We start from the raw sequence: 27066 nt of genomic DNA, 5'->3' as shown, positions 1-27066 counted from the left end.
GAACAACTCCAGCTCCTTCAGACACTCCTCAGAAGGCCATGTGCTCCAAGCCCTTCACCAGCCTTGCCGCCCTTCTTTGGACATGCTCCAGAACCTCAATGTCCTTCTTGTAGTGAGGGGCCCAGAACTGAACACAGTACTTGTGTGTGTGCCCTCACCAGTGCTGAGTACAGGGCAGTGATCACCTCCCTGTGCCTGCTGGCCACCATGTTTCTAATACAAGCCAGGATGCCATCAGCTTACTTGGCCACCTGGGCACACTGCTGACTCATATTTAATCGACTGTCAACCAGATTCATAGGAAGCATGGGGTTTTTGTGATGAGCAGTGTCTTGGCCACCACACAAAAGGTTTTCTGTATACCTCAAAAGATAAAGCAGAGCCCATGACATCTTGCAGTTTTGGCTGTAAGATGGATATTTTTATTATTTTTTTTCATTGCTGAGACTCAGAAAGAGGTCTATACATACACATATATAGTCAGTTATGACAAGTGGGTGTAGGTGATATTTCTTTTCTAGGTGCTGGAATAAGTTAAGAGAAGGGCCCCGAAGATGACCCAAGGGCTCAAACATCTCTGCTGTGAGGATAGCCTGAGGGAGCTGCTGGGGTTGTTCAGCTTAGAGAAGACTCTGGGGGGATCCTGTGGCTGCCTTTCAGTACCTGAACGGATCCTCCTGGGAGGCTGGAGAGGGACTTTTCATAAGGGTGTCTAGCAATAGAGGGGGAATGGTTTTAAGCTGAGAGAGAATAGGTTTACACAGGGTCTTAGGAAGACGTTCTTCAGTACAAGGGTGGTGAGACTCTGGAATAGTCTGCCCAGGGAGGTTATAGATGCCTCCTTCCTGGGGGTGTTCAAGGCCAGGCTGGATGCGGCCTTGAGCAGCCAGGTCTAGGTGAGAGGTACCTCTGCCCGTGATGGGGAGGTTGGACCAGGTGATCGTTGAGGTCCTTTCCGACCCTGACATGTTAATGGATCCAAGCTAGAGGAGGATAGGTTTAGATCAGATGTCAAGAAGAAGTTCTTCACCATAAGGATGGTGAGACACTGGAATAGGTTGTCCAGGGAGGTGGTGGAAGCCTCATCCCTGAATATTTTTAAGGGCAGGCTGGATGTGGCTCTGTGCAGCCTGATCTAGTGGAAAATGTCCCTGACCATGGCAGGGGGGTTGGAACTAGATGGTCCTTGAGGTCCCTTCCAACCCTGACAATTCTGTGATTCTGTGATCCCTAAAGTCCCTTCCAACCTAAGCCATTCTATGGTTTGATGATTCTATAGGGAGCCCAAAAAGTAAAATAAATGTAGCTCCTGTTTGGTATTAATAGTTTTTGCTGGAATGATTACTCGTATTATCTGGAGTGATAATTCACATGGCAGTATTGCTGTGTGCCTGGGTCAGAGGCAAAGGGCTAGGTTCTGCATAAACATCACCAAAAATGTATTCATTGCTGTGAGACTGTGAGTGTAGAACAAAAGGCAGCAGGATGAATGTGAGTTAGAAAGTTATTCCCTCAGGAAACAGTACATTTGATGTATATATTGGAGTCCTGTCTTTTCCTTTCACAAAAGGAATGGAGTTTTCTGTTTGATTCTGAGAGTTTTTTCTGGCCTTGCAGTTCTGTTACCCTAGTGACTTCCCTGATTAATTCTATGAGCAGTCCTTAAATGTGTCACCAGTTCACCCCTGTGTCTGCAGTGTCTGCAGACCAGAGTCTGTTGTCTATTAAGTTCTACAGATAATTTGAAGTTGTTGTTTTTTCTGTATTGTCCAAAAATTCTTGTGATCCTTGGCATGCAAAGTATCCAATAAAATAGTTTCATGTGCTCTGAACATTTTTCTTTTTCTGACTCTCTTTCTCATATACAGGCAGACAAGCTTGCAACAAGCTGGAGTATCCTATTTCTAAGGGATTTATGGTTGTAAAGGAAAATGATTTATAGAGAGTTTGGAAAAGACTAACTTTCTTGTTTGTTTTCTTTTTAAGCAGATGCTCCATCTGGAGGAGTGAAAATTCAGTTAAACTGACTTGGTTTGTTTATATGTTGCTAGTAGAATGAGACAAAATTCATCTGGTTTGTTGCAAGTGGAGGATTAATTAAAAATACCTGTATTGAGTTCTTTTCTCAGTTCTTGTGCATGACTACTCTAATCTTCTCTATAATTGCAAAGATCCAACTGAGTATTGTAATTCTTGTGTCTCACTCTGTGCTGGATTCCACTCTGTGTGTGTGCATAGATCTCTTGTTTATCCTCCATTTGCTCGCATTCTGCTCTTTGCACTGCTGTGCCTGAGAGCTCAACATGATTTCAAATGCTAGAATCAGAGCTAATCTTTAGTTTCTGCAGCTGTATTACAGCCTTTTTGAATTAGTGGAATTACTATTTAAAGACATCTGACAAGCAAATCCCAACAGCTTCCCTGGATCTTCACAAAGTAGTTGTTGATAATCAAACTATTGAAAATAGCCTTCTGAAAAGACTGAAAACTAAGGAGACTGAGATTGAAACATTTTGTTCAGCAACTGTGTGTGGCTCTTATCTTTAAATATGCTCAAGTGCTTCTCACTGAAAGGTAATCAAAGGCTGTGCCAAATTAACCTAGTCAGATTATGTCGGGAAACTAAACATAGGTTTTATAGTGGAAGGGTAGTTGCTACAATCTCAGACCTGTGAACTATTAATAAGGCAGGTGCGAGTTTTGATGTTCCAAAGAAAATTAACCAGAATCCAGAGATGTGCTGCCAAACAATGATTTTGGGAGGGTTGAGCCAGGCTGTGGAAGGAAAGGAGAATGTACATCCAGAGCTAGGAGTAGGTCAGATAGCTCTTGGAAAGCAGCCATCAGTGCTAGGGAAAGAAACCTGCTGAAAGGGATCTTTAACAGCCAGTTCCACTAAACTACCTTAGTGTTTCCAGCTCAGCTCTGATGGAACCTGCCTTGAAAGTCTTCTGTTAAAAAATGCATCTGTAAATGCTGCCACGTGCTGAATACTAAGCATAGAGTAAGATCAAGTGTATTTTACAGTAGCAAAAGAATGGATGGTAACAATGCATGCAGTTTGCATTTCAACCTAGATGTTGTGATGTAAGCAGTCAGATCTATGCCTGCTGCCTATGAGATTGAGCCAGGGATGTGTTTGGTTTGGTGTTTGTTTTCTGGTTTTCATTGTTGGGGGAAGAAGGAAAAAAGAAGTTTCAGTGCCAGAGCAGCACATCAACTCACGGAAATGTCACCTGAATCTTTTTGAGGAAGAATGAAAATGGCTTTTGCTTGGCTAGGGCAAAAAAATTGTTTTTCAATCATCGCATTTCTATTGCTGATGCTTCAGTGCCTTGGCCATCCTGTACAAAAGTCCTCTTAAAAAAGTCTCTCTCCAAAAGTCACAGTCTCATGACTCAGTTGTAAAGATTTCTGCAGTAAAATTATGGTATTTAGCTGTGCAAGTCTGTCTAGTATGCAGAATGAATTGCTTGGTGTATGTACTGGTTTTGTAAGTTCGTCTTTGTGAGGAGTGAATTGTGATTTATCAATGATTCAGTCTTGAATTCCTTCCTAAATCTATGTCTAAAACCTGACCAAACCTGACCAAACAGAAGTTTATTAGAGTTTTATGGTTGAAACATATCTCTTTTAAAGAACTATTAAGTCCAATGGAGTCCTGACAGAACTGTATATGATGTAGTCTGTTATCTTCTATGTCTTTCCATTGTTACCAAGTTTTTGAATTTTCCGTATTGTTAGACCAGCAAGAATTATGCTGTCTAAGAGCTGAAGATACTTAGTTTCTTAGGATTAATTAAACTTCTTTCAGTAAAACATTTGTTTTACGAAACTACAAGCATGACTTCAGCATGTCTGATCTGTACAAAAGATATTTTCTTACTCTTTTGCATATTTTCTAACATATCACAGTATGTTTAGCACGAAAATAGCTTAGCATGAAAAGTATTATACATCCTCTCCTGGTTTAAGACAGTCTGCTCTAACAAGACTCACTCCTATGACACAACAGAAAGAAGCCCTGTGGGTTGAGACAAGGAGAGTTTAATGAAATGAGACAATGTACAATGTTGTGACAACCAGCAAACAAACCAAGCCAGCAAAGACAATCAGCAGTCAAGCCAGCAAGTGGAAAAGGGTGGCATCCAAGCCAGCAACTAGCAAAATGGAAGAGACAGCACCCCAAGCCGGAAACTGAAAGAAAGCCCCCAGAAACAGGAAGCATCTCAGGTTAGAGCCTGAACTCCAAGCCCCATGATCCTGTGCTGCAGCCAGCACTTTCCTTATAAAGCTGGCAGGACATCAGCATGGTATCAAATACCATTCACTGGTTCAGCCTGCTGAACCCACGACAATTCCCTAAATAAACTGCTGAATTCTTAGAAATGCTGAACTGTGCCTTTTTAAAAGTTAAAATGTATTTTCATAATTTCTGAACTCCTGAAGGGTACATTATGAGGATTTAAAAACATGCTAGTTTGAAAGACAAATCTTTAACATCCCTTGAGCAATAGAAGAGCAGAGAGAAAGAAAATTAGTCCTTTTACTATAACAAAATACTTTTCCTTACCCCACCCAGTTTCAGATAATAGCCCAATTCTTCTCTCTGTATTACACATTTAATGTGCTATGGAGTACCGTATTCAAACCTAAAAGGTTGACTGCTGCTTTAAAGCAAGGAAAAAATGAAATGCTTTTATTCCAAAGAGTGCTGCATTTCCAAAACAGCAAAAGCAATCTCTTTGAAGTCAAAGAATTATTTTGATGGAAAGCCCAATTCTCCTGATAGTTTCCAATAAAAACCCTAAATTTTTCAATAGAAAAAAAACCCTTCCCTCTTCCCCCTTTCCCCTCCCTGAAATAATCTACAGAAGAAACAAACTCAAATGTATCAAAACAGTTAAAAGTTAAAATAATAAATTCATCAGTTCTAGGCAGAAATCTATTGCTTTGAATGTCCATGGGAGAACTGCACAACAAGAATTTTCATTTTGTAAGCAGACAAAAACACATCACCAAGAATTATTTGGAAAAACTGAGACTTTTTAAAGGAGGTGCTTGCTGTTTGCATAAGTAGTTAACACCTATGGCAGTACAAACTCAGCCAAAAAGTCCAGGCTGCTTCATAGAAAGAAATATAAAGGACTGCACATGCCCTGCTGTGAGCTCCCAGAAGGGCACCTTGGGCTGATGTTATGGCTAAAATGAAACAGAAACCTGGTTTGTGAAAGGCACAATAGAAACAACCCTTGAGAACTGCAAAAGCAACCAAGAGGGCTAAGCACCCAACTGAGAAAGCTTCTTTTTCTATTGGAAAAGCTCCTACAAAGGCAGCACCTGAGCAGCAGATTGTGATTTCTGTGTTGGTGAAGGGTATTAATTTGGCAGATTCTGGCCTTTGTTGAGGATGCTCCTGACCTTCAGAAGGAAATAATGGTCAACAGCAGATTCCTGGGGTGAGGTGTAAGAACAGGGTTGGAAAATAGGGACATCTTCTTGACACGCTGTTTGTTTCTGAGCTGTAGGTGGTATTTTTCTATTTAAAAACCCGAGAATAATCTTACCTACATGTATTTGTCCAGCCCCTTTTGAGACCTCTCTGAAATATTTCTGATGTTCAGTTTTTTCCTATGCTAAATGCTCCTTCATCTTAAGTATGTTTTAGGTGAAAAAATCTTTTGTTTGTCAGATTCTTTTCAAGCTGTCTTTTCTCTTGTGCAAGAGCAAACAGGAAAAGGTAGAACTCTCCAGTTTCTCTCTGCTATTTGCTACTTCCCCATGTCTTTTTTCTCAGCCTTTTTAGGTGCTCATGATACAGGGCCTGGCCTCTGAGGAGCATAACCTCCTGGAGAGGTGGGCACAGGCCAACCTCATGAGGTTCAACAAGACCAAGTGCAGGGTGCTGCATCTGGGTCAAGGCAATCCCAAGCACAAATCCAGGCTGGGCAGTGACTGGCTGGAAAGCAGCCCTCAGGAGAGGGACTTGGGGGTGCTGGTGGACGAGAAGCTCAACATGAGCTGTCAATGTGCACTTGCAGCCCAGAAAGCCAACCAGATCCTGGGCTGCATCAAGAGAAGTGTGGCCAGCAGGTCAAGGGAGGTGATTCTCCCCCTCTACTCTGCTCTGGTGAGACCTCACCTGGAGTACTGCATCCAGTTCTGGAGCCCCTATTACAAGAGGGATATGGACATGCTGGAAGGTGTCCAGAGAAGGGCCACCAGGATGATCAGAGGGCTGGAGCACCTCTGCTGTGAGGAGAGACTGAAAGAGTTGGGGCTGTTCAGTCTGGAGAAGAGAAGGCTCTGAGGTGACTTTCTTGTGGCCTTCCAGTATCTGAAGGGGGCCTACAAGAAAGCTGGGGAGGGACTTTTTAGGCCATCAGGTAGTGACAGGACTAGGGGGAATGGAATAAAGCTGGAAGTGGGGAGATTCAGGCTGGAAGTGAGGAAGAAGTTCTTCCCCATGAAAGTGGTGAGAGCCTGGACTGGGTTGTCCAGGGAGGTGGTTGAGGCCCCATCCCTGGAGGTGTTTAAGGCCAGGCTGGATGAGGCTCTGGGCAGCCTGCTGTAGTGTGAGGTGTCCCTGCCCATGGCAGGGGGGTTGGAACTAGATGATCCTTGTGGTCCCTTCCAACCCTGACTGATTCTATGATTTCCCACTGGCTTCAGGAGGACCTTAAAGTAATCAACACCTTAGAGAAGGTAGTTTGTATTACAGGAGATAAATCCTCTAGGTGGAGCTGGAATTACGAGAGCTTTCATGCTTACTGTAAGAAGTTTACTCAGTGACTGGATTTTTACCAAACTTTGATTTGGTTCTTACTAAGTTTTGAGCTGAAATTTGACTGAGTAGATTTTAGGAGTGTTTGTTTGTCTTGCAGGCTTTTGTTCTTATTGTTTTGGTATTTTTTTCCAATTGAAATTCCAAAGTATAGGTTGGCTCTGCACCTGAGTTGTTAATTTTCTGTCTGCAAGCTGTAACATCTCACATATGCAGACAATGATACATCAGTGGGTGCGCAGTACCTCTCCTATCAACTGAAGTGAATTTTGGTCAGAATTCAGGCCTCAAGTTTAAAGAGGGGATCTAAATCAAGTTCAGGGCTAACGTGGATGGTTTGTACTTTTGAAGTGATCTGAACCAAATGCTGAATCTGATCAACCTTCTATTTTGGTATGTATGGGAGCTGGGACTTGTACTAGGCTTGTGAAAAACATGGTGGTGTGTCAGAGTCAGATACACTTAAAAAAATTACTCCCCCTTCTTCAGGAGTACAAAAGTAACAGGGAAAGCCAAATGAGTGGCATGTGATTTGCCTCAGGCCAGCAGAAGTTTAGAACTTCTATTGTAATTGCCGGTTATCATCCTGCTGGTTCCCGGACTCAGTTGCACTGTGTCTTCCAAGTGGTAAGGAGATTGAACCTTGTTCGTCTAGTACAGAACTACAGAAATGATTAAGAGGAACATCTTCCTTACAGGAAGAGATTGAGGAAGCTGAGTCTCTTCAGTTTGGAAAAGAGGAGACTGAGGAGTGACCTCATTCATGTTTATAAATGCGTAAAGGATGAATGCCAAGAGGATGGAGTCAGGCTCTTCTTGGTGATGCCCAATGACAGGACAAGGGGCAATGGGTAGAAATTGAGGCACAGGAAGTTCCATGGAAACAGGAGTTAATTTTTTTTCACTGTGAGGGGGACAGAACACTGGAACAGGCTACCCAGGAGGTGTGGAGTCTCTCTCTGGAGACATTCAAAACCCGTCTGGATGCGTTCCTGTGTGATCTGGCATAGATGATCCTGCTTTGGCAGGGGGGATGGACTAGATGATCTTTTGAGATCCCTTCCAACCCCTAACATTCTGTGATTCTGTGATTCTTACTGTTTCATTTTATTTCTTCTCCCCTCTACTTCCACATTTCATTTCTTACAGTCCATTTTTAACACAGCCACTGGTCGTGATACAAAATAACTGGTGTAGTGTGTCGCTCACTTGACACTCTTATCTTAATGTGCTACAGCTGCCCTTTAATGGGGAATTAAATTTTCCTGTTTTGCCAAGTATTTGGGTTTGATAAGCTCCCTTCCTCTTCATTTCTCCCCAGAGACAACAGAGAGAGCTACAGCTTGAGCATGACTTGTAGCCTCTTACAAAGCTGCAAAGAGCTGTTTTCTTACACTACCTTGGAAACAGTGTGTTTTGAGCTGCAGTTGTTGAGCACAAGCCATGATTCCTCCTGTAGGCACTGAGATGAAACTCCATGTCACAGTGTTGCTCTGAGGTTATCCTTTCCTATGGGGAAGTTGCCTTTTAGAAAGACATTGGAAGCATAAATGGCAAGCAAAGACGACTTGAGAGCATTAGTATGCCAGCCTTTTAGTTTCCCTGATGGGACATTTTCATCATGAGTGGTGGCATGACCCTTCCTAGGCATACTGAATTAATCCGTAAGTCTCATGTGAGGTTTGTGGCCAGAAGCTTAACAAGTTTGGAGAAAACAGGGGCAGAAAGAAGCCTTCTTCCTCAACACACCTATGATCGCAGCCGCAGACCTAAAATAGGCTGTCTGCTCTTCACATCTCTGCTGCTCTTGTGCTGCACAGAATGTAGCTAGGAGAGTGTCAGCAGATGAATAAAACTTAACGCTAGGCTTTCATCCATGGGAAAATGGGTTAATTGTGCTTTCCTGGTATAGCTGCATACATTGTATCTGCTTTTTTGACTGTCGGCTAGGGTTTGTGTGGGTCACAGTAATATAAACAGTACTTGCCAATAAAAATAATGTCCCTTGTCATTTGATCAAATATCTGCATTTAGTTACTCTCTAATAAAGTTTGAGCTCTGCAGTATTAACATTGTCATGCTCACTAACTTGAAATTAGTTTTAGAATATAAGTGAGCAGGAAGCCAAAGTAGCCATGATGCTTTCTGTCTACAGGAAGAGAGATCATGTCTGCTTTTTGGAACCTCTTGCCTGTCTTTTTATTGTTAATAAAAAGCAGTTTAGTCAAGGAGCCTCTTACAACCTGGTGTTAAATCTTTGCTCTATATAGGCTTTAAATTGTCCAACGTCTGGTGTCTATAGTCAAGTATAGTCAAGGTAAGTGCCTTGTGCAGCCCTCCCCTTCTGCTTTTTTGGTGTTTTGGGTTTTTTTTCCTTTGTTGTTTTTTTTTTTTTTTTTTTTTTTTTACTTTCAGCACATGTTGCCGTTAAAGCTTGCAGTAGAAACACAGGGAAGAAGGGGAAAGAAGGAAGCATAGATGAAGAGTCAAAGACTCAGAATAGTACTATGCTATTGTTCACTGAAGAGTGTGCTTCAGGCTGGACAGCAAAACTTACTGATTTTTAATTTAGTTTTAACTTGCTCTTAGATTCACCCTGAGTTAGAGTTTGGGGCTGTATTGGCTATTTTTTCATACTCCTTACTTGATGGATTGCCACATGTGGCCTGTCTGATTTTTGGCAGGAACAAAAACTTCTGAGTGTGTTTTAACCTTAGGAGTGATGTAAATTGCTGTGTGGGTGGGCTCAGGGCACAGACTAGGCACCATCCTGACAGGGTGTCACCTCATGGACTCCAGAGCAGCAAAAGGCTGCAACATTATCTTCTCCAATGGCATAAAAAACTTGTCAGAAATTGATCCATGAAATGTTGATTAAAAGGGCACCAAATCTCAAGCACTAGGCTTCAGAGTACTCTTCATAGTCCATCTCTCAGCTATACTGTGGAAATCATATTGGTAAATAGAATAATGGTTCAAACTGTGTTTGAGTTAATGTGCCACAATCTCCGTGCTGGGTGCTTAGCCTGTGGTGAACACAGGTGTGTTTTAGCTTAATATAACCAGCACTGGAAATTGTGTAATAGTGATTAAATACCATCTTTGCTGTATTTTAAGACTATAAAAATGATTAATGGCTAAATCTCCTCTAACAAACAATAAGTTTTTACCCCATTGGAATTTAATGGTGTGCCTAAGCTTTAGAGGCTGCAAAGGATGACTCTTCTTGCTTAAGGAAGTCAAATGGGATGTACTTCAAAAAGTAGAAAATTTGAATGTGGAAGGAAGCTGAAAGACTTTCTTGGAATTGAACAACATGAAGTGACTGGGCACTGTGATAGTGTTAGAGATGTAGAAGCTGTGGGAACATAGCTTCTTGTTCCTCATGAACTGTTGAAGATCTCAAAGCAGAAGCCTGCAGAGACTCAAAGCAGTTTCACAGGCACACAGATACCATCTTACATTTGTGGATCTTCTATCATAATAAAAGGGATATTTATATGATGCAAATATTACTGCAACCAAAAGGACACCCTCAGGAAAAGGCATGAATAAGGTACCTAGACTGTTTCTTCTAAGGTTAACTGGAAAATAATTGGAAGAAATTATACATTTTTTTAGGATGGGCAGTTCATAGTGGAGGATACCATGACCTGAAGTATGAACAAAGATGTCTTTTAAAATTACATATTCCGAGTTGTATTCTTTTCATGTAGCATGCTCAAATCCCCACAGAAAATTTCATTTCACAGATAGTTTTCTTGAGTCTAAATGAATGTGGCCAGTGGACTTCGGATTAAGTGATACAAAGCTCACAGTGAGTTGGAGATCCATAGAAATTGTTGCTGTTGCTTAATCAGCTGTTTCTGGGGCAAGTAGAGGAGCAAATGAACACAGGACTTGGAAAGTTTGCTGCTCTTACCCATTTTATAAAGCATATTTTAATGCCTTAGCTTCCTGCAACATATCCTAGAAAAAAGATCCTCATCTCCTCTAGACTGTGGAAAGAGAAAAGAATCTGTCCTGCTTAAGTGCAGTGAAGAGATGAAGTTGAATGTGGTCACCAGCCCGCTGGTGCCATAACCTAAAGTAATGATTCTCTGTGAAATCTCTTAGCTCAGTGGTTGTGTGTGTAAGTGGTCATATGGTAGCTGATAGACATGACCATAGAAACTTGACTCTTCTCCTTTGCTGGCCATATATCCACCACCCGGAAGACCCTATTTCAGAAGTATTTAGAATTTGTCTGACCATTAACAACCTGAGAACTGAGGGTGATGTTCTGGTATCATAGTATCTCATTTATTTCTCAGTGTATATCTGTACAGGATCAAAGAAAAAGTGCAAAGATGGAGTTCAGTGGGTACGAAGCTGTTGTAAAGTATATCTGGGTGCTGAAAGTGGATTTTATCAGTTACTTCCTCACAAGCAGCACTGATAGGCACAGTGCATTTCCTGCTCTGATTTACTTAATTAGCTTTAACCATAAATTTACATATCTAGAAATGCATAGGTATCTCTAGAACACATTTCTCTATAAGATAGAGCCAGAAATTGAATTAATAGAAGGCATGGTTTCCCCTGGTAAATTAGCATTTGGAATATGAGAACCACATTTCTCAGGGTGAAAACCATTATTTTATTCACTAGTGCTGATGTATAGTGTCTTTATGCCTCCAATTGGTACATTGTGTAATTGATGGATTTTAAAAGCTTTTATTTATTTATTTTTAAATTTGTAACTTTGAGTATAACTTAAGTGTGTTCTTCTTTATGATTCTGGACAGAAATGACAATCACAGTTTCTGCCTATCAGCCAATGAGTCAAAAATAAAGTAGTAGAGTATGCCACAATGTCTTTCAGATTATTAGAGGAGATGGAATAGTTGCTTTTGCAGGCATGAGTGTAATACAACTGTGGCGGTTCCTGAGCATCTCTAAATTGGTTTTGGCTTTCTTATGGTTCTTCAGATAACACAGGATATAAAACATCTCTGTGTCACATTTTTGGAGCTGTGTTTAAGACACTGGTCTCAGGAACTCTTACTTCCTCATGGACTGGTGGCTGGTAATGGTAATGCAGATCAGAGAATCTTTTCAGATTAGTTTACTTCTATTTCCATCTTCTCTTCCCAGCTTACTTCTCCATGTGCTGTAGCACCATAAAAATTGCAGCTGCAAAATAAATGAAGGCAATGCATGCACTGATTTCAGGATAGGAACAAGATAAAGAACATCCACATGTAAAAACTGTCAGAGAAGAGGGAATACTCTGGGATGTTTGATAACACACTGATTGACTCCTTTGGAGAGAGATGATCTGGCCTGGTTATGATATCATCTTTCTGTTCTGTAACAAGAAACACATGGAGGCAGCTCTCTTTACAGGGCAGTGTAGATAGCAGTAAAATGCCATGCAGGATTTAATAATGATTCTTTTATTTTGTATTTTGGTAATAAGAGTTTCATCCAAATTTCAAACTTTTTCAGAAACTCTCGGAGCACGAAGTTCAAGTGAAGGGAATGATTACTTAACTGTACTGGGGAGTTTGTTACAGACAAAGCAGGCAGCTTTGTTTAAATAAATTCTATCAATACTAGAATTTAGATCTGAGAACTTTTGGAGCAAGTGATTTTTTCATTGCAGCTTGGAATCCGTCACCTTATCTAGAAGAGTAGTACTAGGAAAATGGTATTCTGTTACATCTTCTGTGTAAGAGCAGTATCACAGTGTCACCCCAGCCTTTTCTTTGCAGATTTTTTTATATGCTGCAAGTAGAGCTGGGCTCTAGTCTGGGAATGATAGAAAATGATAGAAAGTTTTGCACAACAGTGGTGATTTACAACTTAATTTTTTAATAATGATTCCCCAACGATGAATGTACATTGAGTCTCATGGTGTATGTCAGGTGTGTTCCATAAATGTTCATATTACAGTAAGTTTAGAGGCAATACAGGGTCAATGTATCTTTTTAGCTCTTTCGTCCTTTCTCATACAGCACCATAAGGAACTCATCGCTGTAATTTGATGGCAGGAACAAATAGGTGTAAGAGGTAAGGATATATTATGTCCAAATGCCCTTAAACCTAGATTTGATGCAAAGTAGTGATCTACTGACTTGTAGCCTTGAATTCATGGTATTTTCAACTCTGCGAGAAGCAATGAGAGTGAAGGAAGCATTTCCCTATCCCAAAAATCACTTTTTAGGTTGAGGGTAAAAGGTATTTTTATGGTCAGAGCTAAAATCAGAGAAAATGCAGCAGGCCATTTCTGCATTTCAGAAATGCTTGGGCAGTGGACTGATGGGTACAGTTCACCCTTTCTTTGATGACAAAGCTGGTTTATATATTTCCATGCCATCTCATCAGTTGTTTGTGGGGATAGTACGTTTCACTAATGCCTGAAATGGTTGTGTGAGTGTGCCCAGCAGTGTTGCCAAGCCAGCCATGAAGACCCATGCATAACCTGAAAATACAACTAATGTTTTTCTTGTTCTGTTCTGAGCTGGTAGTGGCTCAAACTCCATCTTATATTTGCTGCTCTATGGGCTTAGCAACTTTTCAATAAGTAGAGATTTTCTGATAGTCCCAAGGTGTCAGGAGCTGTTGTGGCAAGTTGAACTGTGTCAAGTTGAACTGTGAGTTGATGACAATCTCCAAAGTCTGAAGAGTGTCCTTAGTAAAATAGGTCCTCAGACTTCATCATGTTCTACAGTGACTTCAGTCTGGATGTCAACTGATGGAGCAGCCTTTATCTTCCCAAGATTCAGCAATTTGTAGCCAACAAATATGAAGTTCTGGCTGTCAACATCTTGTATAGAACAAATGTTAAAGCTATCATGTAGAAGTAACACATGCTTGAGGTATCTTTTTTCAGGGGAGAAATGACACACAAACGTGGCTTCTTCCAGAAATTAAGGGACATTAAAAAAAAATCACTTTTTCTGCATGAAGTACAGGAGGCTGCTCTTAGACCTTGCCTCATGTAACAAAGAGGAAACAAGTGGGAAGGTACTAATTACAACACATAGAAGGAGGTGCTGCTGTGTTTCTGTCCGTATTCAGTTATCTACCAACATAAAGAAGGAGTCACATGCAGTAGATGTGAGTCAAGTACCCACATATTCCTGGAAAGCACTACAACGACAGGGAAAATAACAGTGCATGAATGAGGGCAGACAAGCAGTTACTGCAGAGGGCAGAAGGGACAACAGCTAGTTTCATCCCAGAGTTAGAGGAGGACTGGCACTGTTTCTATTGCAGGGGAATGGGATGGTACAGTCCTGCTGCTGAATGTAATGAATGTCGTCCATGGAGTACCAACTGGTTTGGGGTGTTATGGCTGTATTGGAACAAGGATAGCTTGGGATAGAGTTGCATCTGAAAGCTCTAAGACTGTGAAAGTAGATATTACATACTGAATAACGGTAATGTTAAGGAAACAACAACAACAAAAGGCAACAAACAAATCAATGGAAATACCTTAAGCCAGGTTCAGTGGTAGGTAATGTTTCCTGGGTCATTGAACAAGCCATCTGTATGTGTTAGCCTGTACAGCATGAAATACGATTTTTGATGGGTTTATTCCCCTCCTGCTTCATACAGGATGGAGATTTGAGTTTTAACGTGCAAATATTTCTAGAGGAGCTTGGGAAATAGTGTCTCTACTAATATACTATTTGTTATATGATTGCCTCGCCTTTCTGCTTACAGATGCAACTTGACACAATAGTCCAGTGACTAATCAGCCTGCCTTATAAAATCAGGGTCTGTAGTGAAGATGGTTAGTTCCTCTTGTTTCCAGTTGAGCTTTGAAAAGTACAACAGGAAAAGAAGATCTAATAACCAAGGTACTCAGAATATCCAGGGCAGGTTGAATCCTGTGAAACTGAAAGGAATGGACAAAGCTTTCTCATGGTGCTTTGATTCCTTGAGCAGCAGGAAGAAAGCCACATCCACCTGTTTCCTAATCAATCCTCTGCACAGGCATTCCAGCTCAATAAATTCATGCTTGCTTGACATCTTGATCCAATCTGAACATGAAATTTATTGCTTTTGTAGTGTGTCTCAGCTTGTGTATTAAATGTAGCCTTGATTGATAAAAGGAACCTGAGCGATTTTGGAGTTCATGTTTAAGACTCAGAAGTTTTGATTTTTTCTTCAAAATGAGACAAAGAATATAGGCAGTATATATATATAGGCAGTAACTCCCAGGTGAGCAAATACACCTGATTTTTTGAGTTGTGAACCTGTAAAGCTTTATGGGTATAACCAGGGCTTCAAACCAGTTACTTGTACCAGTTTGCTGTGGCACCTATTGAGTCTGTGGCAGTGTGGAGGCAGAAGGTATCTGGTAGAGGAGAATTTAAATCACATTGTGTGGGTATCTCAGAGAGTTGCCTTTGGGCTCCTAGTAATTGAGTTCATGCTTGCTTACTTTTTAAGAACACTTTTCCTCCATTCGTATGATTTCTTTCTTGTCCTTACCTTCATACTGACTTTGCCAACTGTCCAGGAAAACTTAAAATCTTTGAGTATTCCATAAGGGTTTTTAAATTTGTCTGTCCTTGTAATCTGAATACAGCTATGGGAACACGGTTGTTGCTGCTTTTTCTCTGCTCCAGAAGCAAGTTAAGCAGGCTGTACTGACCACAGCAAGAAAGTGAAGAGAAAACAAAGCCAGTCTCTATCACAGCTCATGTGTGGGCTGGGATGTCAGGAGATCCTCTGCTTGAAGCACTCTGTAGATGTTGAAGTGGAAGGGCTACAAATGGTTGAGTGGTGTTAGGAATCCTTACAAAAATGCTGAGACAGAAGAGGCTAAGGCCATGGCTGGTTGCGTGTGTCTTTTATGTCATGGCAGAGGGAGGTGTAAACTAATCCTGTGCGGTCCAGATGGCAGATTAACTACATCACTCTACCTCATTCTTGATCTTAAAACCATTACAGGTATCAAAAGACCTGTGGTTTAGTCAAAGATGAAAGATTGATATAGAGGTTACCACATGAGCAATGTTACAGCCTTTGTTACACAGGTCGATTTTACTGTCACAGTGGCTTGCTATAATTCTTGAAATGCTGCTTATTTCTTCTGCTGGAAGCCTGGGGGCCGTGTAGGTTTGTAGTCTGAGTCAAGGGTGGACTACACAGTCCAGTTCATCTGATAGGTTTGTGGAATCTGACTGTGGAATTGCAGCTGGGAGCAAAATTATGTTTCACATTTATGAAAGAGCTTCAATTCAGGGCTTGTTCTCTGGGCAGTGAAGAAAAGAACAACAAGATGCAGCTCTTTTTAGTGCATCATGATTGACAAATTAACTTTTGATCTTTCAATGGTGGTATAGAAATATGGAAGCCTCTGCCTCTGTATACAAGAGTTCAAGTTATTAGGAAGGTGTTTTTTCTATTCCCCTTTGGAAGCAAAATAAATGCTCCACAACCTGTTTGTTTTGTATTTCTGCAGTGCAATGAATGGCTTATTTGAAAAGCTCAGGGGTGATGATAGGAAAATACTGTTTTATTTTTGACTTCCAGTACTGGGCAGTAGAGATTTAACTGTTCTGTGCTTATTTTCAGACTGGATATTTCCATCTGCCCCATGGAGACTACTTCATTGAGCCCATTAAAAAACATCCACTGAAGAAGGGAACACCCCATCCCCATATTATCTATAGGGCGAACATTCTTCAGGATGCTTTAAGGAGAAGACGGGCAGTTCCGGTGGAAAAACAGCAAGCATGTGGATTGAATGGTACGGATACTGCTGGGTTTCTGTCTGTTTTCTTTCTGTGTCTTTTAAAGCAGTTTGTTTTCCAGTGGTGTGCAGAAAGCATTCCAACAGGCTTTTTAAAGAGACTATGGAAAATGAGAGCATCTCAATCAAAACATCTTGAGAGCCATCCATATGGGTTCCTTTTTGAAAGCTTAAATCCCCTTTATGACCACTGGGATATATTTCTCATGCTGTCGGTCCTTTCTTTCATTCACTTAATTTCCATCCAGAACTGTTCAGTGAGTCAGGAAGACTTGAATTCCTGAGTAATTCTGGGATGATGAGAATTGCAGTCATTCTTATTTTCAATAAATTATTCTCATTCCATGTGAATACTACCTATGATATAAAATACCCACCCTCTTACTTATGGTTCAAACTTAGGATTTCTAGATTCTCTGTTACCCGAATATTCCAAGATTTTCATTTGGTTGTTCTGAAAGTAGAGTGCAAGGCATCCACAGCAAAGGAAGTTTTTTTTTATAGAAGCACAAGTAAAAATAACTTAAATACTCGTGCAGTGATACTCAGCATCATGTCTTTTAGGAAAACAAATTGATACACCATCCTGGAAAGGAAGAATCTAGCTAGAGGGTAATTGACATATCCTAATTAGAAAATTAGTTCCTTTATTTAGTAAAATTATTTACTTGATTGACTTCATGCCAAAAACTTAGAGATCTTTGATTGTTTCTCTGGTATTTGAGGCCTTCAAACAGAGTCTCTAGAAAAGGTACAATACTGGTAGGAAAAACAAATAGTAACCTATATGTCAAAAAGGCCCAAGTTACTTAGAAATAAAGCTGCAGAATACACAGGGGTGTGTTTCTGTGTGTTTTTCTTGGGTTAATGGGTAAGAGTAGCTGGATCTTTTCTGAAGGTGGAAGAAAAAGAGATATGTAGTAATTTTTAATCCTCAATCACAACTGCTGCTGAAATTTTACTGTTGTTTAATATGAACTGATAAAGAAGCAAACAACTCAGCTCCACTGTATTACTGGTCATTAACTTGCTTTGTACTTCTTGGTTGCTGGCCAAAAACTGTTGTGATATGATAGTTAAGGGAAACTAGAAAGCTGGTGGCTCATGAGGAGGGATAAATGAGAAGAAAGGGAAACTATAAGAGTTAATATGAATGATGTTTCTTACTATTTTTTTACAAGAGATATGCATGCTTATTAGACAAGTAAGACTGAAGTTGAATAGCTGTGAACATCCTCTGTTGATGTCTGGTTTGTCCTAAACCTTAACATAGCTCCCCGATTTTCTTCTGATGACTGCTGGGATGAATAAGAGAAATTAGTTTCAATTTGTCTATGAATAATGAGGAAATATTCGTGCTCACTGTCTTCCAGATTTCTCTTATGCATGAAACAACATCTATAAGCAATAATTTTAAATACAGAGAGGAGATGGGAGATACCAGAGATCACGCTGCTTATTTGCTTTGTATAGCCTGCTTATTTTCTTCCTACCTCTAACTTTTTATCTCTTGTATCTTCCTCCTATGTTGTGCAGAGTGAGACAGAGAAAGTCTGGCCGTACTTGAATGCTGGGGAAAATTGAACATAGCTTCCAAGATTTCATTGCTTAGATTTGACTAAGTTTGATCTAATGGGCTTTTGAATTTAAACTGCTTGCCTGGTGTTAGTCATTCTAATGTGACAGCCCTATTCCTGGTGGTAATAGTATGTTCATAATATTCCAGGCTAACAGAGGGAGTGTTATATGAATTAACAAAAGAATATACTGCCGTTTATATTTCCGTGTTTAACTGACTCGACTAGCCTTTAGAGGTAATGTTTGCTTTTGGTCAAGCAGTAATCTACTTGACTGTCAATGTTGCATGATCAGTATCAGAAAGTGTATGGGGGAAAAGCAGCATTTCCTTGATGATTTTTTTGCCCTTTGTGTGACAGGATGTAACGATCATTGATTCCTCTAAAGACCTTAACTCTTAATTTGTGTGTTACATTCTGTAATCTCACTTCTGTTGTAGCCAGCTCTTCAACAAGTGCACCAGGAATAAAAGTCAGTGTCATCTCCTGTTTACATTATTCACTGTCAAAGAATAATTGCTCTTGAAGTGAAATACAGAATAAAAAAAAAAACCAGGAATGTAATTCTTCCTTTCTGTGATAAATGTATTCACTACATAGGCTTTGGGGAATACCTGGTGCATAAATAAATTTTAGAAGTGGTAACTTGACTTATCTTGTTTCAAAACCTCAAGCACTTTATGTTGTTAAGTTTGATGCCAGAAATCTGTTTGTTTTTTCAAACTTAAGCCAGGACATTTGAATAATTTTCCAGATCTATGCCTGGGAAACCCTTTGCGTATCCAGGCTAAAAAGTAGTGGTGATTTTTGCCTAGAAAAATGGAACCACCTGGATGCTTTCAAGTCAGCACACAAAGTTGAATGGAGAGAATAGTAATTTTCTAGGCAGAACTAACCTGTCTGCCTGTCCTTTATAGTAATATAAAAGCTATTTGTACAGGTAAAACCAAAAGAGAGGAATTGATGTGAGAGAGAATAGGGGAAGGATGCTGACATCCTATGCAACCCTTTTCAACCTTTTTTTTTTTTTTAATGCAAGGACCATGTCATCTCATGGAAGAAACCCTGTGCCATGTGCTCACAGCTTTTACCGTGGCAACATCTGCCTGATTCTCCCAGCTCCAGCCTGCTTGAAATCTGTCACCACTATGTACAGTGATACTCTGGCAGCACTTACATTCCAGTGCTTTTGCTATGACTCTATTAATCCATTCATAATTTTCAGTATCCCTAACAGTTTCAGATATTTCGAGAAAAGGCATTGTGATAAATGATGTAAATTAAAACTTAGAATTATGCTGTACACTTCCATTGCTGCTTAGGCAGATGCCAGATGACTCAGTTACTAGCTGCATGCAAAAATCAGTGACAGTTTTGAAAGCAGCATTAGATACCGTACCTTGCAAGCTGCTGTCTTACTGTGTCATTGGGAATGTTTGAGAAGTAGTGAAAATGATAAATGAAAAGTGTCCCTGAGCTTTAGAAATGAGATTTCTAATAATTTGTTCCTGTAGGTGAGGAAACTAAGGATTTGGGGAGTTGTTATGTTTTTCTAAATAGGTCATCTTGATAATTTGACAGTGCACCAAAATACAATGCGAGAGAGGGGAAGAATTATCCTTCTATGGAGTAAGAAGAGATCTCTTCTTTCTGTTTGTTTTATTGCAGTCTGCCACGAGGTATTGGTTTATTCATGAGCTGCAAAATGGTGAAATTTTGTGAAATTTGTGAATGAAAACGCTGTAAAATAATGGGATTCTTTCTGCTACAGAGGGGACTGTTAACATATGAATATATGGACTTCTTTTTCTTGGACTAGTGATGTGGTCAGGTAGCTGTTGTTTAGAATGAGGTTAATTGAGTTTATTCAAACTGCAGTCCAGGGATTGATGCAGTAGGTTGTAGTATTTAAGGAAAAAAAGACTTAGAGTGATAAAATAGAATCATAGAATTATAGAATGACTTGAGTTGGAAGGGACCTTAAACATCATCTAGTTCCAACCCCCTTGCCATGGGCAGGGACATCTCCCACTAGACAAGGTGGCTCAAAGCCTCATCCAGCCTAGTCTTAGACGTTTCCAAGAATGAAGCATGGAGTCTCACAAGAGCAGAGTAGAGGGGCAGAATCACCTCCCTTGACCTGCTGGCCATGCATCTTTTGATGCAGCCCAAGATATGGTTAGATTTTGGGGGTGCCAGCACACATCAGTGACTCATGTCAAGCACCTCATCATGCAGCACCCCCAAGTTCTTCTCTGCAGTGTTGCTTTCAATCCACTCATCACTCCACCTGTGTATGTGCTTGGGATTGCCCCAATCCAGGTGCAGCACCTTGCACTTTGATTTGTTGGCATAGGCCCACATCTCCAGCCTTTCAAGGTCCTTCTGGATAACATCCAATCCCTTTGGCATATCAACCGCACCACTCAGGGTGGTATCATCTGCAAACTTGCTGAGAATGCTCTCAATGCCACTGTCCATGTCACTGACAAAGATGTTAAACAGCACTGATCCTAGAACCAATCCCTGAGAGATGCCACTCATCACAGGTCTCCATTTGGACACTGAGCTATTGATTGGAATTCCATCCAATTCCTTATCCACTGAGTGGTCCATCCATCAAATCCATGTCCTTCCAATTCAAAGACCTGGATGTCTGTTGTCGAACGCGAGGGAGACAGGCAGAAATCAATTTGATTTACTGGTGAAACGCAAGGGAAGACGAGCGGCAATCAATGTGATTGATAAGCAAGCTTCAACTTTATTGTTCAAATACACAACTTATATAGTATCTCAGCTAAAATATGCACAGATGTCATTATTCTATTGGTACATCTAAAGTAAATATGCACAAGTGTCATAAGATAATTGGTTTTAGGTAAAAGCTACATTGTAATATCCAGCCTACTTGCAGTTAGGCCTACGTGCTATTTCACAGACTTCTTTCTAACTAGTTCTTTGTTTAATAACCTTGCAATACAGCTACAAGCATAGTCACAAGGCCAAAGTGACCTTGCAGCTTCAGCATATCCACTAACTGTGAGCAGTAAACAACAAGATGGAGTGCGGCCTACACATTTTGCTCGAATAGTTGCTCCATAGACTCATGTCCCTGTGATTTAAGCCATTCCTCAACAGATGTCATGTGAGACAGTGTTGAATGCTTTGCGGAAGTCCAGGAAGTTGCTCTTCCATTATCCACTGATGCTGTAACCCCATCATATAAAGCTACCAAGTCTGTCACAGAGGATTTGCCCTTGGTGAAGCCATGTTGGTTGCCACCAACTATTTCCTTGTGTGGTCTCTGAGAATACTTAGTTGGGTCTTTAGGTGTGTAGAAATTGTCATGTACTTTACCCTCATTTCGATGTTGAAGAGATCAGATCAGAAGTTAGGGTTAATTTGGGCTCTACTGGGGTCTCTCACACCTGTCTGCAGGTGAAAGTCTAGCGTGTGGAACAATTTTGCCTTGGATTTCTGATGGGAGGGTGGGAAGGAGAAGACAGAGGTCATTTGCTATGTGAGAAGAGCAGAAAGGTTAGGGAAGCTTAAGGAGCAGAGCTGTTAACATGATATGTACAATACTGGGTTTTAAGTCGTAATAGCTCAGTAGTGTAATTAATTTAATAGATGACTAGAACGCCATTAAGCTGTTTCCAATAACAGTTACCTGTTCTTCTTCCTAAAGGTTATGACTGAGTGCAGGATTTTATTGAATTGTGGTCTTGCTACTGCCAGAGGAGTCTCCAGTTTTTCTCTCTGCAAGGGTACAGCATAAATTGTTAGTCTTGGCTTTTGGCAGTGAAGTCCTTTGTTTAGCTACTTGGAAAAGGGGGAGGGAAAACCCCCAGGACACTGTTTTATTCTCAAAGGATAGCCTGTATTTTTGTGGAATAATATTGTGGCCAATGTAAGCAGCTTTGCTTGCTGGCAGAACTCCTGGTACACGCTGTGTAGCTTTCATATCTTTTAAAGAATGATGCTGACATTTGTTTATCCTATGTTTAACCGTATCAATTACTATTCAGTTTGATTTGTTTATTTTCTCGAAAACACAGAGACTGTTATTCTTAGGATGGTAAAGTTTACACACTGAAGTGTGGTAACTGGGATTAGTTCAGTGTAGAGGGAAGAGCATCTCGCTCCCTGCATTGCAGAGTTTTCTATGAACAGCTCTACGAACCTGTTTAAAATATGCTTACAATGAAAAAAAAAGCGAGTAGGTACATTCAGTGAAAATGACCTCTGTGTTAAAGCAGGAACAATAATACAAGCAGTTTGCAGGAGTACATGGAGTATCTATCATCTCTGGAACAGTTTGCATTGAATTAAGACAGTGAGTGCCTGCTTGTGGAGACAGCAGGAGATTTAGCGTTGCAGGGTGGGGTATCTAGGAAACAATATTTAAGCTGTTTTGTTCTAGCAGTAGATGAGGCAATTGCTGCTAACTGGTATCAAAGGATTACCACCACCCACCCTCCTACCCCATCTCTGGGCCAAAACAAGTTCATGAAATGAAAGCAGAAGATTGTAAATGTCTCTCAGGTTTCAAAAAGGCTTCTTTCCCAGTTGCTCTCTGGAGTTTGTTAGAAGTTAACCAGAGATAAGATAGGATTTTTTACATTGTCCTCTGCTTTCCTTTTCCAGAAAAAGGAAGAGTCCTCTTCTGTTTTCAAAACCTCTGGATTCTGTGCTGGGAAGATAAGAGTCCTTCAGCTTTGATTGTCTGACATAGGAATTCAAGATTTCTGTATTCATGTCACTTCTCTATTAAAAATCCTGTTTTATAAATGAACGTGCACAAATGTGTAGCCTTGCTAAGCAATAAGAAAAGATTCTAGGTTTCATTAGAACGATGTGCTTGTTTTGTGCAAGCAGTGAGGGAGAGAAATGTGGGGATTGTTGTTGCAGTGTGGTAGTGCCCACTTGTTATCACCAAAAGATATCTGAAATGTGATATGCTTCCTCAACTCAATGACAAAGTATAAATTTTAAAGTTCCTTGACAGACCATTTTCCAAATAATATGAATCAGAACTATAAGAAGGGAAAAATATGCTTCACTGTTTCAGTTGGGTCTTTTATTCTGTGCCACTGGAAAGAAATTGTGTTTGCTACTTCATGATTGTTTAATGCACTAGCTTTCCTGTAGTTTAAAGGGTAGACTGGTCTTTTCCATGTCTTCCTTGAAACAGTGTGCTTAATCACTCATCAGATTGAGGAGTCTCAGTCTGGATACAGACTGAACTTAGATCCAGGAGTTCTGTGTACTGTCCTAGAGGAGTGTGTTCTGCTCTTGTTCTGTGCCTACATCCTGCCTTATCAAACTGTGCATAATACTAATACCCTTTTTAAGTATTGCTGTTGATTTAGTAAACAAATGTTTTGGTAATGTAATTGATAATTGCTGCAGTATTGATTCAGAGGACAATCGCAAGCTTTAAAATTAAACTGTTACATGTCATGTTCCATCCCTTTGTCTTTTGTAGGATCACACTAGCCTTGAACTGTAAGCATTATTTTCACAGCTGAAATGGAAACCCTAGAAAGCTAAGATGCACTTAGGAAAGATTTTTATTTCAGGAGTTTGAAAATTTGCTCAGAATGCTTGACTCATTAATGGACTAATGACAAAGCTGTTCAGCCTTCAGTCTGGTTAATGGAAGATTTATCAGTAAACTGAACTCTCTATAAACTTTCTCAAAGAAACTACAAATACTCTACTATTTCTGGGCAGACTAGAAATTTCTAGTTCTTCTGAGAAGTGCTGAACTTGTACTGCAGTGCCAAGAAAGCCAATGGCATCCTGGTTTGTATTAGAAATAGTGAGTCCATCAGGGAGGTGCTTGTACCCTTGTACTCAGCTCTGGTGAGGCCAACCTCAAGTATTGTGTCCAGTTATGGACACCTCAATACAAGAGAGATGTGCAGGTGCTGAAGCAAGTGCAGAGGAGGGCACTGAAGCTGGTGAAGGGCCTGGAGAATAAATCTTATGAAGAACAACTGAAGGAGCTGGGGCTGTTTAGTTCAGAAAAGAGAAGGCTGATAGCAGACCTCATTGCTATCTACAACTACCTGAAAGGACATTGTAGAGAGGCTGGTGCTGGTCTCTTCTCACAGGTAATTAGTAATAGAAGAAGGAGGAATGGTCTCAAGCTATGACTGGGTAGGTTTAGACTGGACATTAGAAAAACATTTTTCACAGGGAGAGTGATCGGGCATTGGAATGGGCTGCCGAGGCAGGTGGTTGAGTCACCAACCCTGGATGTGTTTAAAGGTTGTTTGGATGTGGTGCTTGGGGATATGGTTTAGGGGTGAACTTTGTAGAGCAGGGTTAGTGGTTGGACTTGATCCTGAGGGTCTTTTCCAACCTGAATGTTTTTTGTGACTCTGATTCTGTAATGCACTGATACTGGTGTTCACAGTTACTTTCTCTAAAGCTTCCATGTGCCTGATGAGCATCTGGCAGGCTTCTATCGTAGGTTACCCACTTTAAACAAGTGTCTGAGCACAGTTTTCTGCATGAAACACACTGTCCTTGCATCTTGTCCACTCATTGCTTGAGGCTGGTATTCTTCATGCTCCCAGCATTTACTTGAACTTGTGTGCTTGAACTTGCACATATTTTGTGTGCTTGGAAATACTCTTCTGGATGAATTGTCCTTAAAAGGCAATCATAATACTTCTCTCAGCAGAAATTTTAGCTTTATGATTAATTAGGAATGAGGGGAACTGCTTAACTCAGAAGGTTATAAGATTTCTTTTTCTATCCACAACTACTAGATGTGTTTGATTTGTTGTGAAAGAGTTCTGCCTGGGTTGAGTTTGTTTCTTAGTTTCATGGTGCTTGTGTAAAGATTGCCTGTTGCAGTGTATCTTTAAAAATAATACCTCTTTACCCTGTACTGTTTCTGAACTATCCTGAAAAAAACAAACAAACAAAAAAAAAAACCCAAACCCCCAAAACCAGACTGGAGGGACACTGTTTTCTTAAAGGTCTTACAGAATTACATAAAACATTTTTCTAGGAAAAAGAATTTTCTAACAGAAGTAGGCGTCCACCTTTATGCGTGTCCAGAAGATTGCTATCCTAAAAGTTATGGCAAATTATTTTAGTTGGACCCCTTAAACACTGCACTTGTTTGAAGAATCTGTGGAACCATCTGCTGCCTCTCCAGGTTTCTATATGAAAGAGCATAAAAGAGAATACTGAGTTTTTGCCATGATCTCTGCTACATTTTATGCTTTTCTTCTCTTGCCAATATTCAGCTTAAACTTCAGCAAAGAATGTGTAATCAGGTGGCTCAGCTGAAAAAAAATTTATTTTCCTGTCCTTTTTAAGCAACTCATGATGAATTCTTTGTGCACATAAATTAGACTTAAAGAAAATTTCTTCTAAAGCATTCTAATCAGTCTGAAGAAACACTGCCCAAAAAGGAACATACAAAATAAAATTTCCAAAGACTTGATGTCCTTTATTAATGTCTTCCAAAACAAGTGCTAATTCTATGCTATCCCTGATTTGTGTGCATTTTTTAAAGACCTTGTCTACTGTTTTGCACAGCTGCAAAATAGTGCTTGAGTTGAAACTGCAGATGGATTTTTGTATTTTGAATACATTTTAAACACAACTGAAACACAGCCTCAGCCTGAGTCTCCCATTCTGCCAGATTTCTTGCCTTCTTGTGGTGAATCAAGTTCCTTCCTCTCAGATCTGCACTGTTGTCATCCCAGCCTGAATTCCTGTCAGCTTTGTGGAGGTTTCGATTTGGATCATCTTCTTCTGTCTGCTGCAGCTTTAACAAGAGATGATTCCTGACATTTTCCTCATTATTTGCCTGACATTCTCCAGGTGAAATATTCACTAAACCACTCTGCTTTATGGTATTTTCTTTTCAGTGTCCCAGTTGCATCCATTGCCCATTGTGAGTTTCTTCTGTCAGTCAGGGTCTTTCTAAGATGAGAAAGAAGCAGATGAGAGGGATGACATTTCACCTTCTGGGGTGCTTGTGCAAAGCAAAGCAGTAAAAGAAGGAAGATTTATGCAAAGCTTGGACTGGTAGCATTAACAGGCAGCTGGAAGCTGTCCAAGCAGAAACAATCTTAACATTAGCCCCATCCCCAGCTGATGGCTGTAACCTGGTTTTATATGTCATGGATACGTTTTGGGGATATTTTTCTTTCCTTAAGCTGTAATTAATATAGTGTTCTATGTTGTGTGTGAACTGGATGATTCTTTCAGGCAAACCTGCCTGCACTTTTTCTCTCTTTATGGTCCCATGTGTTACATACCTTTATTATACTCCTTGGAGAGGAGCAAAGGACTTTCTGTAAATGAAAACTGAGATTGTCATTTAGAAAGTAACAGAGACTAAATTTATTGACAGGGCTTTGCTTGGTTCCTTTTCCATGGGACTACAAATTTAAAAGCCCAAACCAAGTTCTCAGCAAATGCTTTTATACTTCTTGGCATTTTAGTATGGGTGCCCCCAGTAGCTCCTGTCTGTGAAGGATTCTGGCATATTTTCCTCCAGGGAACAAACCACAGGGCACCCACTTAATTATAACTAGTCTTACTGATGGACCTTCACCTTATGCATGACAAAAATTGAAGTGAGTTAATGGGATCATGACATCAAACAGGTGTTCCTGAAAACCAGTCTCTGATAGGAAATCAGAATCAAAGGGAAAAAAATCACTCTCAAAAGTCTTGCTAAAACCAGAAGCATCCTATAGCCAAGGGTCTCTTGCTCTGCCTACTTGCCTTCATCCCAAGGGATGTGTTTGTGTGTCTAGGGAGAGTGTTCTTGAAAGACTCCCAGCACTCACTACCTCCTTTATCCTCCGTGGAAGCTTTGTATGGGATCTCTTCCAACTGTGCCCTGAGTGTGCTGAATTTTACTGTTCTGAAATCTAAAACCTTTGTTTTGGAACTAACCTTTAGCGTGTTCA

General features: G+C 40.3%; 1 protein-coding gene across 1 annotated transcript in view; it reads left to right on the top strand.

Moving 5' to 3' along the window:
* The window catches only part of ADAMTS12 (ADAM metallopeptidase with thrombospondin type 1 motif 12), a 183165-nt gene that overhangs the window by 61694 nt on the left and 94405 nt on the right, over positions 1-27066 (top strand). Inside the window, exon 3 of the mRNA XM_054397760.1 lies at positions 16361-16535. Within this exon, the coding sequence (XP_054253735.1) occupies positions 16361-16535 (175 nt within the window). The remainder of the gene's footprint in view (positions 1-16360; positions 16536-27066) is intronic.

This window comes from Indicator indicator, chromosome Z, assembly GCF_027791375.1.
Source record: "Indicator indicator isolate 239-I01 chromosome Z, UM_Iind_1.1, whole genome shotgun sequence".
In the NCBI taxonomy this organism is placed as follows: Eukaryota; Metazoa; Chordata; class Aves; order Piciformes; family Indicatoridae; genus Indicator; species Indicator indicator.
This window is presented reverse-complemented; position numbering and strand designations above follow the sequence as displayed.